This window comes from Nycticebus coucang, chromosome 1 (assembly GCF_027406575.1).
Source record: "Nycticebus coucang isolate mNycCou1 chromosome 1, mNycCou1.pri, whole genome shotgun sequence".
NCBI lineage: Eukaryota > Metazoa > Chordata > Mammalia > Primates > Lorisidae > Nycticebus > Nycticebus coucang.
Window position 1 is genome coordinate 7,138,847 of NC_069780.1, and position 14,282 is coordinate 7,153,128.

A 14,282-nucleotide genomic window follows, 5' to 3' on the forward strand; every position below is an offset into this window, starting at 1 on the left:
CCCACCTCGGCCTCCTGAGTTGCTGGGACTACAGGTGCTTGCCACCACACCCTCTTGTTACAGTTTTTGATATAGTAAAACAACACTGGCACAGCAATTTTAAAAATAAATTTTGATATATAATTTGTATATAATAAAACATACCCATCTTAAATGAAGAGATAAATGTATTTTGACAATTCACTAATACCATCGCTACCACAATCATGATACAGAACATTTTTCTCTCTCCAGAACCCCATCTTATTCTCTTTTTAAGACAGCCCTCTTGGCTTGGTGCTTGTAGCACAGTGGTTATGGTGTCAGCCACATACACCGAGGCTGGCGGGTTCGAACCCAGCCTAGGCCAGCTAAACAACAATGACAACTGCAACAAAAAATAGCCTGGCTTTGTGGCAGGCGCCTATAGTCTCAGCTGCTTGGGAGGCTGAGGCAAGAGAACTGCCTAAGCCCAGGAGTTTGAGGTTGCTGTGATCTGTGACGCCACGGCACATAGTTGAGGGCAACATAGTGAGACTCTGTCTCAAAAAAAAAAAAAGAAAGACAGTTCTCTTTGCCTTAGACTCCGGGCCATCATTGTTTTGCTTTCTGTAACAAGTTTTGTGTTTTCATATAAATGAAATCCTAGTGTAGTTTTTATAATTTTCTTTCACTCAGCACATGTGTTTGAGATTTACCCATATTTTGTATGTATTCATAGTTTATTTTATGGCAGAGTACTGTTTAGTGTTCACTTATATACATTATGTGGCACAATTTGTCAATTTAGCTAGTGAGGAACTCAAGTTATTTCCATTTTTGGCTATTATGAATTAAGCTGCTAGGAATTATTTTTGTGGATATGTTTTTTTGTGGGTACATATGTATATATGTTTTTTGAGACAGAATTTTGCAAGTAGTGCAGATACTGTTTTCCAGGTCTATGGCTTACCCTTTTCCTTCCATCCTTTCTTTCTTTTTTTTTTTTTTTGTAGAGACAGAGTCTCACTTTCTGGCCCTCGGTAGAGTGCCGTGCCCTCACACAGCTCACAGCAACCTCCAGCTCCTGGGCTTAAGCGATTCTCCTGCCTCAGCCTCCCGAGCAGCTGGGCCTTCCATCCTTTCTTTTTCACTTCCTACTTTGAACTCCTGGGCTTAAGCGAGCCTCCTGCTCCAGCCTCCTGAGTAGCTGGGACTACAGGTAGATACCACCACACCCAGCCCCTTTTCAGTTCTCTTCTTTCCTCTTCCTTTCTTTCCCTCTTCTTTCTTTCTTCCTTCCTTCCTTCCTTCCTTCCTTCCTTCCTCCCTCCCTCCCTCCCTCCCTTCTTTCCCTCTTCTTTTCTTTCCTTCTCTTGCTCTCCCTCTCTCTCTCTCTTCTTTCTTTTGAGACAAAGGCTCATTTTGTGACCCTCAAACTCTTGAGCTCAAGCCATCCTCTTGTCTTAGCTTCCCAAGTAGCTGGGACTGTAGGCGCCTGCCACAACGCCCAGCTAGTTTTTCTATTTGTAGTAGTGATGGGGTCTCACTCTTGCTCAAGTTGGTCTCAAACTTCCTGAGCTCAAGCAGTCCACTGCCTCAACCTCCCAGAGTTCTAGGATTATAGGTGTGAGGCACTGCTCTGGGCTCCCCTTTTTCATTTCTTTCTTTCTTTTTTGTTTTTGTAGAGACAGAGTCTCACTTTATGGCCCTCAGTAGAGTGCCATGGCATCACACAGCTCACAGCAACCTCCAACTCTTGGGCTTAGGTGATTCTCCTGCCTCAGCCTCCCAAGTAGCTGGGACTACAGGCGCCCACCACAACGCCCGGCTATTTTTTGGTTGCAGTTCAGCCGGGGCTGGGTTTGAACCCGCCACCCTCGGTATATGGGGCCGGCGCCTTACCAACTGAGCCACATGGTGTCTTCTGAGGGGCAAAATGTTGATAATGTCCACTAGATTAGTGCTTTCTGTGTCTCTGCTAAGACATCATTGCCTCACCCAAAGTCATGAAGATTTTTTCCTATGTTTTCTTCAAGAAGTTTTACTGTTTAGGCTCGGTGCCCGTAGCACAGTGGTTACGGCCCTGGCCACATGCACCGACACTGCAGGGTTTGAACCCAGCCCGGGCCTGCTAAACAACGACAACTGCAACAAGAAAAGAGCAGGGCATTGTGGTGGGTGTCTGTAGTCCCAGCTACTTGGGAGGCTGAGGCAAGAGAATTGCTTGAGCCCAAGAGTTTGAGGTTGCTGTGAGTTGTGATGCCACAGCACTCTACTAAGGGTGACATAGTGAGACTGTGTCTCAAAACAAACAAACAAAAAACAACAAAAAAGAAGTTTTACTGTTTATATTTAGGTTTATATTTCATTTGAATTTAATCTTGTGTGTAGGTAAAATATGGGTTGAGGTTCTTCTACGTGGATATTCAATAGTTGCAACCTGATTTGTTGAAAAAGTATGCTTTCCCAGGTGGCACCTGTGGCTCAGTGGGTAGGGTGCCGGCCCCATACACCAAGGGTGGCAGGTTTGAACCCAGCCCCGGCCAGCTAAAACAGCAATAACAACTGCAACAAAAGAAAGCCAGGCATTGTAGTGGGCGCCTGTGATCCCAGCTACTTGGGAGGCTGAGGCAAGAGAATCGCTTAAGCCCAAGAGTTGGAGGTTGCTGTGAGCTGTGATGCCACGGCACTCTACCAAGGGTGACAAAGTGAGACTGTCTCAAAAAAAAAGGAAAAAAAGAGAAAGTATGCTTTCCCATGGAACTATCTTGTCAGCTTTGTTAAAAATTACCGTAGTAGGGCGCCGGCCCCATATACTGGAGTTGGTGGGTTCAAACTCAGCCCCAGCCAAAAAAAAAAAACTGCAGGAAAAAAAATTACTGTAGTAACTTAGCCTATACCTAAAGAAGTATAGCAACTTTAAAAACATGCATAGTTTATGGTGTTTGACAGTGTGGAACATGAACCGAGTGCCCTAACTCCCAAGCCATATTTTCTACTGCTGTTGAACGAGGAGGCGGCTTGCAATGGCTGATTTGTTTAAAGGCAGAAAAAAGTTTATTTGAAACTTGAGGAGTTTTAGCTTTTCTTTGTCATCTGATAGCATCATCTCTGCAGCAGCAACCAGTAGCTTCCAGCCTTTTTGTTCACCCTCTGTGGCAAGTAGTACTTGAAACAAAAAAGGCACATTTTTTGGTGCCTTTTTGTGCCAAAAGTCATCACACCAACCAATCAATATTCACTTCTGCTGATCCAGGTGGGACTAAGTGAAACAGGCAGAAGTACCTTGAAATCTAATGCTGGCAAGGGAGAACTAGGGGCAAGGCGAATTGAACTTTAATCGAAAAATTAATGAAATGAACATCATCCAATAGATATTGGTACAAGAGTTAGCAAAGAAGTTATGAGTGGAAATGAGTTAAAAAAAGTTTTGTGTTATTCAAAGGGAACAAGTCTATAGCAAGAGAGATGGGGATGCAGAGTAACCCTGCATTATAGAGTTACTCAGCTGGCAGTGAACGGGCTAAGAAAAAGGTGAGATGGTGCAACTGCTTTTGCTGTCAGAGTATACAGGCACATCTGATTCTGTTCTAATTCAGTGGCAATATCTAGAATTCAAAAGGACTTCAACTACATAAATTTTCCAGGCTCATGAAAAGAAATAATAACTGTCACCACAATGACTGGCCAGAGAGAGAAAGGAATTAGCTGAGGAGGAGTGGTGCCAGAGCCCCAGGGAATGACCCAGCTCCAGGGCTGACTGCCAAGGAGAGTGGCCGGGGTGGGGTGGGGGTTGCCAAGCCACCATACTCCAAAGAGCATGTCGCCTCACAGAACACCACTTGTAGTGATTAGATTTTATAAGAGCACGCTTTAAAGAGTAGCACTACAGGAATGGAAATTTCCTTGCAGGCTTAGATAATTTTTGCCTTTAAGAATATAAGGATATGGGCGGTGCCTTTGGCTCAGTTGGTAAGGCGCCGGCCCCATATACCGAGGGTGGCGGGTTCAAACCCGGCCCCGGCTGAACTGCAACCAAAAAATAGCTGGCCGTTGTGGCAGGCGCCTGTAGTCCCAGCTACTCGGGAGGCTGAGGCAAGAGAACCGCTTAAGCCCAGGAGTTGGAGGTTGCTGTGAGCTGTGTGATGCCATGGCACCCTACCGAGGGCCATAAAGTGAGACTCTGTCTCTACAAAAAAAAAAAAAAAAAAAAAGAATATAAGGATATTTTGCAATTTTTTTCAAGTAATATTTCCCACAGAGGGTGAACAGAAAGGCTGAAAGCTACTATGTGGTGCTGATGATATGATGCTATCAGCTGGCAAAGATGAGGTAGAACTCAAGTTTTATTTTGTCTCCTCTCTCAATGAGAATAATGTTTTAATGAAAAAAGGTGGGACGAACATGATTTAAAGGCTACTAAAATCCAATGTGGTAAACAAGCGACCAATTGTTTTAAATGAGTTAAACTTTCCAGGCCTAAATGAATTATCCATGAAAGATATTGCATAAGTGATTGTAGAATCAATATTAGTTGCTCTGGGAAGCCAGAGAAAAATAAGTGCCAAAAGATTGAAAAGGAGCAAGATTTTTCCTGATGTTCAAAGAGAATCAAGAGCCGTAGGAGCAGAGAAGAGTCTGAGAATTACTGGTAAGTTTAACATTGCCTAGCAAATTTCTGAATAGAGAAAAAAAATGGCAATTGTTGGAGTCCGTATCAGTTTGTGAAAGGCAGTTTCCATTTCCCTCCATCTGTGTCTATCAGTCACAGCAGATCTTGTATTCTGCAATCTTTTTTTTTTTTTTGTAGAGACAGAGTCTCACCTTATCGCCCTTGGTAGAGTGCTATGGCATCACAGCTCACAGCAACCTCCAACTCCTGGGCTTAGGCGATTCCCCTGCCTCAGCCTCCCAAGTAGCTGGGACTACAGGCGCCTGCCACAGTGCCCGGCTATTTTTTTTTTTGTTGTTGTTGCAGTTTGGCTGGGGTCGGGTTTGAACCCGCCACCCTCGGTATATGGGTGCAGCGTCCTACCCGCTAAGCCACAGGCACCGCCCAGGAATATTTACTTTCTTTCTTTTTTTTGCAGTTTTTGCCGGGGGCTGGGTTTGAACCCGCCACCTCCGGCATATGGGTCTAGCGCTCTACTCCTTTGAGCCACAGGTGCCACCCATGGAATATTTACTTTCTACAAAGCTGTTAACAATAATTGGAAAATCTCTCTAGATGACTTGGGATTCATTAAAAAGGGGGATAGGCTTGGCGCCTGTGGCTCAAGCAGCTAAGGTGCCAGTCACACATACCTGAGCTGGCAGGTTCCAAACCAGCCGGGGCCATCAAACAACAATGAAGGCAGCAAGCAAAAAATAGCTGGGTGTTGTGGTGGGTGCCTGTAGTCCCAGCTACTTGAGAGGCAGAGGCAGGAGACTCGCTGGTGCCCAGGAGTTTGAGGTTGCTGTGAGCTGTGATGTCATAGCACTCTACCCAGGGGAACAGCTTGAAGCTTTGTCTCAAAAAAAAAAAAAAAAAAAAGGAATAGATCCTATATTACTTACCATGTCAAATATTCACTATAGCTCTTTCCTAAACCGCTAACTTCCCATCACTTCTAAAGACCTCCCTGGATTCTCATTGCCTACAGCTCAAGCTCTAAATCCTCGGCCAGGGAACAAAGGTTCTTCAATTCCTAGCCCTTAGCTTCATCCCTATTCCAGTGCAACTGAATATTTATTGAATATATCAGACCATGTGCTGGAAGGTGAAAGATAAATAAGCACGATTGCTTTGAGAAATTCATAGTCTAGAGAAAGATAAGTGGTGGTAGGACCGTCTCAGTTGCTTTACATGTCCAAAGCGGAGTTCACTTGCAACAATTGCTAGGGCGATATGGAGGCTAAGGCAACTCCATCCTGGATGTTAATCCACTGTGTTGACTTCTGATTAACCCAGTTCTGGGAATGCCTCTAAGATTTCGGTTTTACCTAAACTTACTGTAAGTGCTGCCCTTAGGTAAATTCCTCTCTACCCTTTCTATAATGTATTTAGCCCAGGGTCTAGGGTATAACTGTGTAGGCCCCCTGGGATATGATTTCTATGGGATTGAGATTGAAAAATCCCTGTTAGGGTGGCGCTTGTGGCTCAAGGAGTAGGGTGCCGGTCCCATATGCCAGAGGTGGCGGGTTCAAACCTACCCCCGGCCAAAAAAAACAAAAAAAAAGAGAAAGGAAAAATCCCTGTTAAATATTTCTTTCTGAGGAACTGGATGTGAAACCTTTCTGCAGACTCAGCTATCTCTCAAGCCTTTGAGGACAGATTTGTGTAAATCCTGATTTTTTCCTATTGCCTCAGTGTGGTTAAAAACAGCCCCAGCCTCCTTTACTAATCTCAAAAGTTTTGAAGTTTAGACTATAAATTTTAGGTAATTCTAATAATAATACAACTAAATATTCTCAGTTAATTCTCAAAATAATTCTGTTAAAGGCCTGTTAATGTCCCAATAGGAATAACACAGTACATTCCTATTGGATAATTTTCTTTCTTGAGACAGAGTCTCACTATGTCACCCTGGGTAGAGTGCTCTGATGTCACAGCTCACAGCAACCTCAAACTCTTGGGCTTAAACGATTCTCTGGCCTCAGCCTCCCAAGTAGCTGGAACTACAGGCGCCCGTCACAACACACGGCCGTTTTTTGTTACACTTGTCATTGTTTTGCTGGCCTGGACAGGTTTGAAACCAGCACCCTCCGTGTATGTGGCTGTAACCACTGTGTTACAGGCGCTGAGCCCATATTGGATAATTTGAATTAGGTTTTAGTAAAGACTGTTTGCAAAAGGTGTAGGCAAGATGTGGGGAAACTGTAAGGGGCTTACTTTGGGTCACCCCAGGGAAGTAACTGATTTTGGCTGGGGGACGCAGCCAGCGGTAATGGTGCCAAAGCAAGGGAGCCTGGGGGGCTGAGTATTCACATTCCTCTCTCTGTTCTGCTGCCATTGCTCCCCACTGCCTGAGCTCAACTGGAATCTAGAGAAAGAAAGGCCACTGAATTTAGGTTAGGTGGGGAGGGGCAGAGAGCAGGATGTGGAGTGGATGGAGCCAGGAAACAGACTGTGTCCTCCATCACCGCTCACTGTTACAGATGGAATGAAGAAAGACTGACTCGCCTGCGGTAACAGGGCTAATCTGTGGTGATCTAGCTGAAGTGCCACATTATTAGCACCCTGACATGCTCCCTCCAAGGCTCCTGCTCTCCAGCAATGCCAGACTGTCTCCATAGCCTCCTCACTTCTCAGATGAGATGCTGGAATTGGCGACTTTAGAATGAACCGACCTACCCACCAAAGTAGGGAATTCACATTCTTATAATCAGCCGAGTTTACAACATAAACATTGACAGACAAAATAAATTTAAAACCCGAATACATGAATAAATAGATAAAATAATTCTGCTGTCGGGTCTGACTGCCGTTTGGTCTACACTGACTGGTATTCAGTGTAACACCAAGTGGAAAGAGTTCCTTTACAATCGCCCTTACATCCTGCATGCAGGGTGGAGGCCTCTTCTTCTTGGGCAGAGTCTCATCTTTCCTGTGGTGGAAAGAACAAAATGTCCACATACCAAAGCTGCAGAAGAAAACTATTTCTGTCTCCCGGTAACTCCGCACAGCACCCATTCACAGGTAATCTTGATTCAACGCTTATGGAATGAGTGTTTGGCATAAAATGGGGGTCCCGAGTCTCAAGGGCTTTGAAGTCTAGAGGGCAGAAATTGATCAAAACCGAACAGGTTAGCCCCGGACAAGTCTGAGTGCGCCTACAGCACCGGCAGGTTCCACGTGGGCGCCTCTCACCTTTCTTTAAGGCTGTGCCATCGTGGTCCTGCCCATGGAATTCGGCCTAGGTCGCCTTGAGACCCTGCCCGTGTACCAGAGCAGGCCTGCGTCTGCTCCGCAGCAGCCCAAGCCGAGCCAGAACACTATTCACCATTGGCGTAAGGCTGCAGGCCTTGGAATCTTGAGGCCCAGCATAGGTGGGGACGATGGCAGCTGTTTGAAGTCTCAGGCCAGGCGCCCCAGAGTCCAGAGTCGTTGCTTTTACGTAATTCAGAAGGTTGGGTTTTCCCCGAGGGCGCAATCCGGTGGGCTGATCACAGGGCTTCACCTTCTCACCACTTTCCCTGTGCTTCCATCTTCCTGATTCCACGCCAGGTCTGGTTATCCTTAAGCACCTAGTGGCCAGGGGTCTCTCTCGCCCACGAGGGGCCGCGGTAATCTACAGCACATCTGACACACGTCGCCGCCCAACCAGGGCCTGGGCGTTGCCCCATCACGCTCGACACACAGACACGCAGTAACACCCCAACATCCGTCCTCGCGACAGAGGAATACCCAGTTCCACGCTGCCGGACTCAAGTCAGGGGCCGTCTCCAGGGCCCCCGCTCGCCGCGCGCCCCAGCGCGCACGGCTCAGGTTCGAGGGGTCCGTCTCTAGTTCCTGAATAAAGTCGCCTGATCTCCCACGTGTGACCCCTCCATTTACAGCCGGGGAGGCCTTGGCCCCTACGCTCTAGAGCAGCCAATAGCTGCTTTTGCTCTTCAGCGGAGGAGGTTTTCTTTTGCACCTCTGGAGCGGGCAGTGAGTGGCTGGGTCGTCCGCGGCTGCAGCTACTACAGGCTTTTCCTCGCCAATGTGGTCCCCCATTCAGCCGCCCGTTACAGCGACACCTTCTCGGTGCCAGTCTTTTGGTTTCTCCCTACTGAAGGGAAGCCTCGTGGAGCGGCCACTCTTCCCTTGTGGGGGCCCGCCCAGCCCCGTCTCGGTCGCCCGCCGCAGCCCTTTCCAAGCCTGTCCCCTGGGTGAGGCGTGCTAGTTCGGGGCCAACGCTCTGGGGGATGCTGTCCCCTCGTCCTATCTTCCCTCAGCCTCCCTTCTTTCCCCCGGCAGCCGCCCTGGCTACTGGCTCCCCAAAGCGCGTGGAGAGACTTGGGGCCGGGACCTCGGCGCCCAGGCTTTTACTCGGATTCCAGCATATAGCGGCGTGGGGGTGGGCGGCCGGCGCGCTGGCTGGGCTGTGGCGCCGGAGAGGGTCCCTGGGGGGCGGGCGGCTGAACCCCAGGAGGCCGAACCCAGCGGCAGAGGCCGGCGACCCAGCTCGGAGTCCGCCCACCGTCCCGGCTGCAGCCGCCCGGGCCCGGCGCGCCGGCTCGCACCCCTGCCCGGGGAAGCGAATGGTCCCTTCCAGGCGGGTGGCCATGTTGCTCCAATAAAGCCGGAGGGCGCGGCGCTGGGGGAGCAGATGCCGCCCGGCTGCGAGCGGGACTCGGGCGCGAGCGGAGCGCGGCCTCGAGGGAGGCGCGGGGGAGGCGAGCCGGAGTCGGAGAGCCAGCAGCAGCCGGTGTCGGCGGGGAGCACCCGGGCGCAGCCGGAGCCGCAGCCGCGATGGCCGTGGCCGTGGGGAGACCGTCTGTGAGTGCTGGGGCCTCGCTTCCTCGCCCGCTGCTCTCCGCGCCGGGTGGTCTCCGCCTTGGGGCGGGCGCGGCGGGGATCGCGGGGAGCCGGGGCGGCCGTGGGTGTGTGCGTGAATTTGGGCGCGCGTCTGGGCAGAGGGGCGGGTGGGGAGCCCAGGGGCTCAATTACTACGTGATGAAGCGGCGCACGGCCTCGGCGCGCCCCTGTCCGGGGATGGGGACGGAAAAGGACCCCTCTCCGGTGCTCCTTTTTGAAGGATTCTGTTACCGCGGCGCTTCTCCGCTCCTCTGCCCGCACACCTCTCGCCTGGTGACGGTGCAGGGCGCGGGGTGCGGGGGTTTCCTCCAGGCTCCCCCGCGCCGTGGGGCGATCGGGGCGTGGGAATTGTGAGCTGAGTGTCACAAGGCTGGCGACGCGGGGCGAAGGGGTGGGATTTCCGTGGTGGCTTCCCCAGTGTATTGTGAGACTGCAGGACACCCTCAGGCACCTCCGGGGTGGCCGGGCCCTGCCCAGGATGTGGACAAAGCCCTAGATACACCCAAAGTTTTCACGAGGCTCCCTTGTCGGTGGGTGGGAGGACTCGCGTGCCCTGCGGCTGGAAGGCCGGGGACGCGAGGAGGAAGGGAGGGCGGGTGCTTGGAGGACCCGGTGCCCCGCGGCCCGGAGGGAGAGCGGCAGGGCGACACCCCCGCCCAGCCCGCAGACTGGGGCTCAGGACTTGTCCGCCCCAGGGTCTTGGTGGAGGGCGGCGGGACTTGGAGGGTGCGGCTCCCCGGCTGCTCCGCATCCCCGGGAGGAGGGCGGAGGGAAGGGGCGGCGGCGGCCTTTCCTCTGTAGTGAAAGGAGCGGAGCTGGGTGGGGAAGGCGGAGGCCTCTTTTTCTTGCCCCTTTTCTTTGTGGTCGTTCTAAGTCTGTTTTCGCCTCGCCTGTTTCGGGGTCGCCCCGGGCGAGGTCCTTCCCGGCCGCGCGCCTCCTCTTCCCTTTCCCACGGCTGTGCAGCTGCAGGTGGTGGCCTGCGAGATTTCGCAGTGTAGACGGAGTCTCTCGGAGACCCCGGGAAGGCCAGGCTGTGCCGAGACTCCCGACACGCGCGCCGTTCGCGCCCTGCGGGAAGTTAGCCGGCTTCCTCTGCATGTTCCAATTCGGGTTCACAGTGCGGCTGCCCGAGTGTTTCCAAAGACGTTTTCCAGGGTCAGAAAATATGCAGCGGTCATATATCGAAGTATAACTGTCATTTAGGCCTTTTAAACTCTACTATTTAATGACACTTCTTAAGAATTCTGGTCTCTCCTTGGACACAGATTGCTCTGTTGATAATTAGTGGTCATAGATTTTTGTTACCGAGGGAGGGAATTGGCATAGTTCTGGGCTAATCCCTTTATTTTTCTGGTAAGGAAATGGAAGTCTATTGAGGTCAAGTTTATGCTGTTAAATTATTCTCCCAAACCTCCTCCTCCCCCCAAACTTATTACCACGGCACAGATTCAAATAACTGAAATAGTAAATACCTACTTTAGAGAAACCAGCAATCGTCCAGGCATGCAAACATTTTGTAGGGCTCTGTGTCTTTTTAAGTGACACCTATTCTGGAGGGGTGCAGAGAGGTGAAAGAAATTTTTTTGCTGCTCATTTTCTATAAATTTGTTCACATAGTTCAGCTAATTAGGAACAGTAGACAGGTTTAAGATTAGTTGTGTGGCCCTAATCATATCCAACATCAGGTTTGCCGACCATATGTGAGCTTAATCCACGGAATTCTTGTGTCAAACTTCCTTCTTTAATAAAGAATAGGGACTTTTTTAAAGGATTCGTGTACAGAGGAGGTAACTGCTGTCTGCACACTCCTGGTCATCACTGGAATTAAGATTTCTTTCAATTTTAAAACAAGACTTTTTATTGAATTGTGTGGATTATCAGGAACTGACTACGAAGTTGAAATGTCTTTTAATATACTACAGGAAACGTGTGATCACATTTCCAAGGAACTGTTGAACTGTTCCACTTTGTTCATTGAATTATTGTCTTTAGTGCTATCTCTTCAGTTCTGTCTTCAAAACCAAGCCAGTGAGTGCGGGAGACTCTCCAGCTCTAGCTCCAGAGGGTCTTCACGGTATCCTTAAAGTTAGAATCTTCTGCCTGTCAGTCTCCTCCTCTGTTCTGACTCGAAAAGAAAAGAAAGTGTGTTTGGTGAGGGTAAAGAATTACTCCAAACCTGATTTATGTGTGAAGGGGATTTCCCTAGTTACTCCTTTAGAGTCTGATTTTTTAAAAAGTTTAGGAAAACTGCTTGGAGCTTATCTCCTTTCCCTACAAATTGCCTCTCCCATCCAGATTGAAGAAAAATTTAGTGTGAATAACTTGCCCTCAGTTTTAGACATTCTTTTTTTTTTTTGAGACAGTCTCACTATGTCACTCTCTGTAGAGTGCTGTGATGTCACAGTTCACAGCAACCTCCAGCTCTTGGGCTTAGGCGATTCTCTTGCCTAAGCCTCCCAAGTAGCTGGGACTACAGGTGCCTGCCACAATGCCCATCGGGTTGGAATCCGCCACCCTCTGTATATGGGCCAGGTGCCCTACTCACTGAGCCATGGGTGCTACCCTTGCCCGGCTATTTTCTTGTTGCAGTTGTCGTTTAGTTGGCTTGGACTGGGCTGGAACCCACCAGCCTCGGTGCATGTGGCTGGGGCAGCAACCACTGTGCTATGGTGGCTGAGCCAGTTTTAGACATTCTTGAGTGGGAACATCTTAGTGTGATATCCCAGCTAAATTATGACATTTTAATGGGCAAAAAAATGCTTACATTTTGATTGCAGCATATTGTAACTTTTATTTTTTTGAGACAGAGTTTCACTATGTTGCCCTCTGTAGAGTGCTGTGACGTCACAGCTCATAGCAACCTCCAACTCTTGGGCTTAAGCGATTCTCTTGCCTCAGCCTCCCAAGTAGCTGGGGCTACAGGTGCCCGCCACAACGCCTGGCTATTTTTTGTTGCAGTTGCCACTACTGTTTTAGCTGGCTGAAGCCGAACCCTCCACCCTCAGTATATGGGGTGGCTGCCCTAACCACTGAGCCACTGGCGCCGCCCACCTTTTTTTTTTGTTTTGAGACAGAGTCTCCCTCTGTTGTCAGGCTAGAATGCCATGGCTGCCCAACTTCAAATTCCTGGGCCCAACCCCATCCTCCTGCTTCATCCTCCTGAGTAGCTGGGACTACAGGTACCCTCCACAATGCTGGGCTAGTTTTTCTTTCTTTCTTTCTTTTTTTTGTTTTGAGACAGAACCTCAAGCTGTCCCCCTGGGTAGAGTGCTGTGGCATCACAGCTCACAGCAACCTCAAACTCCTGGGCTCAAGCAGTTCTCCTGCCTCCGCCTCCCAAGCAGCTGGGACTACAGGTGACCACCACTATGCCTGGCCATTTTTTGGTTGCAGCTGTCATTGTTGTTTGGCGGCCCGGGCTGGATTCGAACCCACCACCTCAGGCGTATGTGGCTGGTGCCTTAGCCGCTTGAGCCACAGGCACCAAGCCTTTTTTTTTTTTTGTGGTTTTGGCCGGGGCTGGGTTTGAACCCACCACCTCCGGCATATGGGACTGGCCTCCTACTCCTTTGAGCCATAGGCACCACCCTAGTTTTTCTATTTTTAATAAAGACAAGGTCTCACTTTGCTCAGGCTGTCTCAAACTCATGAGCTCAAGGGATCCTCCAGCCTCGGCCTCCCTAATCCCACCTAGGATTATAGGTGTGGCCAAGTACAGAAAATTCTTAAAGGTAAATTCTGTTTTGGGGTTGGGGGGATGGTGGCAGGATGGGAGTACTGACAATCAAATGGTATTTTCCTTTGTTGTAAAATTGCCATGTCTGTAACTTGAAGATGTAGCCCCAGATGGAGGGGTCTGGCTGGTGTTCCTGGAGAAAGATTAATGGAACCATCTAGATGGTAGAGAGGGCTGTCATCTATGGGTGAGTTTTAAGAATTAGAACCCTTTAGTCAATGATATAAATTACACAAATTGAGGCTTTATTAAGGAACACAAGAAGTGTTTGAGACATGATAATCCCTCCTTTTAAAATATTTTGAAAGCTGTAGATTAATTTTTTTTATCTTTTTAAGTGTTCTTTTGAAAAATGATGTGTCTATATCCCACTGTTCTGATATAATTGCTCTTAGGTTGTTAGTGTATTTTCATTGACTTTTTGAGATTTACATCCACAAATATAACTTACTTTCTATAAACTGCTACTTAGAAATCAAATTGTGTCTGCATGAACCTGTCTGACCCATTGAACTCTCATAGGGGGGGACGCCAGTGCTTGGTGTTTGAGCATGGCCACCCTACGTCTGTGTCCAAAGGAATGAATGATTTGAGACCCTGCTATTCCCGTGATTTGGACGGCCGGCTGGGATGGATTGTGACAAGACCCAGTATTTGTGCTATATGGACTGTGTCACGCTGATGATGGGCATCAGACTTAGACTCTGTGCCTATGTTTCACTTTATAGGGCCCTAAACTTGGTTGGGGGATAAAGGCTGCTCTTGGATTTTACCATTTTCTTGGGAACTGTCTTTCACAGTCTTAGCTAGAGCTGTCTCAGCTGGGCAGCAAAGCTGAACCATTATTTAAACAAAACCCAGCAGACCTAAAGCTGCTATTCTTTTTTCCAAGGAGATCTACTTTACAATATAATTGATACCCCTTTTGTTTTGTTTTGTTTTAGATCTAGATTGACAGAAAACTCCCTTCTAGCTAAATAATCCCTCCCCTGACCCACTCAGACCCTGCCAGCAGCCGTCTGTGCAGCTGCTGTTGAACATAAAAAGACAATAATTGGGCCAAGGTGATAAACAGACTTCTAA

The 14,282-nt window shown here is 49.0% G+C and overlaps 1 protein-coding gene and 1 long non-coding RNA gene across 5 annotated transcripts in view; both read left to right on the forward strand.

Annotated features, from left to right (window-relative positions):
• Positions 1–1,079: 1,079 nt before the first annotated feature.
• LOC128584278 (uncharacterized) lies at positions 1,080–7,403 on the forward strand. The gene is made up of 2 exons (XR_008379673.1): positions 1,080–1,180; positions 7,099–7,403. It is a non-coding gene; the product is annotated as an uncharacterized LOC128584278 (long non-coding RNA).
• A 1,815-nt stretch (positions 7,404–9,218) lies between these two features.
• SEPTIN11 (septin 11) overlaps positions 9,219–14,282 on the forward strand; it is a 96,542-nt gene continuing 91,478 nt past the window's right edge. For 2 of the 4 annotated variants that reach the window (XM_053589398.1, XM_053589513.1), the window contains exon 1: positions 9,250–9,424. In XM_053589398.1, the coding sequence (XP_053445373.1) occupies positions 9,398–9,424 (27 nt within the window). In that variant the 5' untranslated portion in view covers positions 9,250–9,397. Of the gene's footprint in view, positions 9,425–14,282 lie in introns of all 4 variants that reach the window. The other 2 variants (XM_053589366.1, XM_053589442.1) reach the window with 2 other exon arrangements.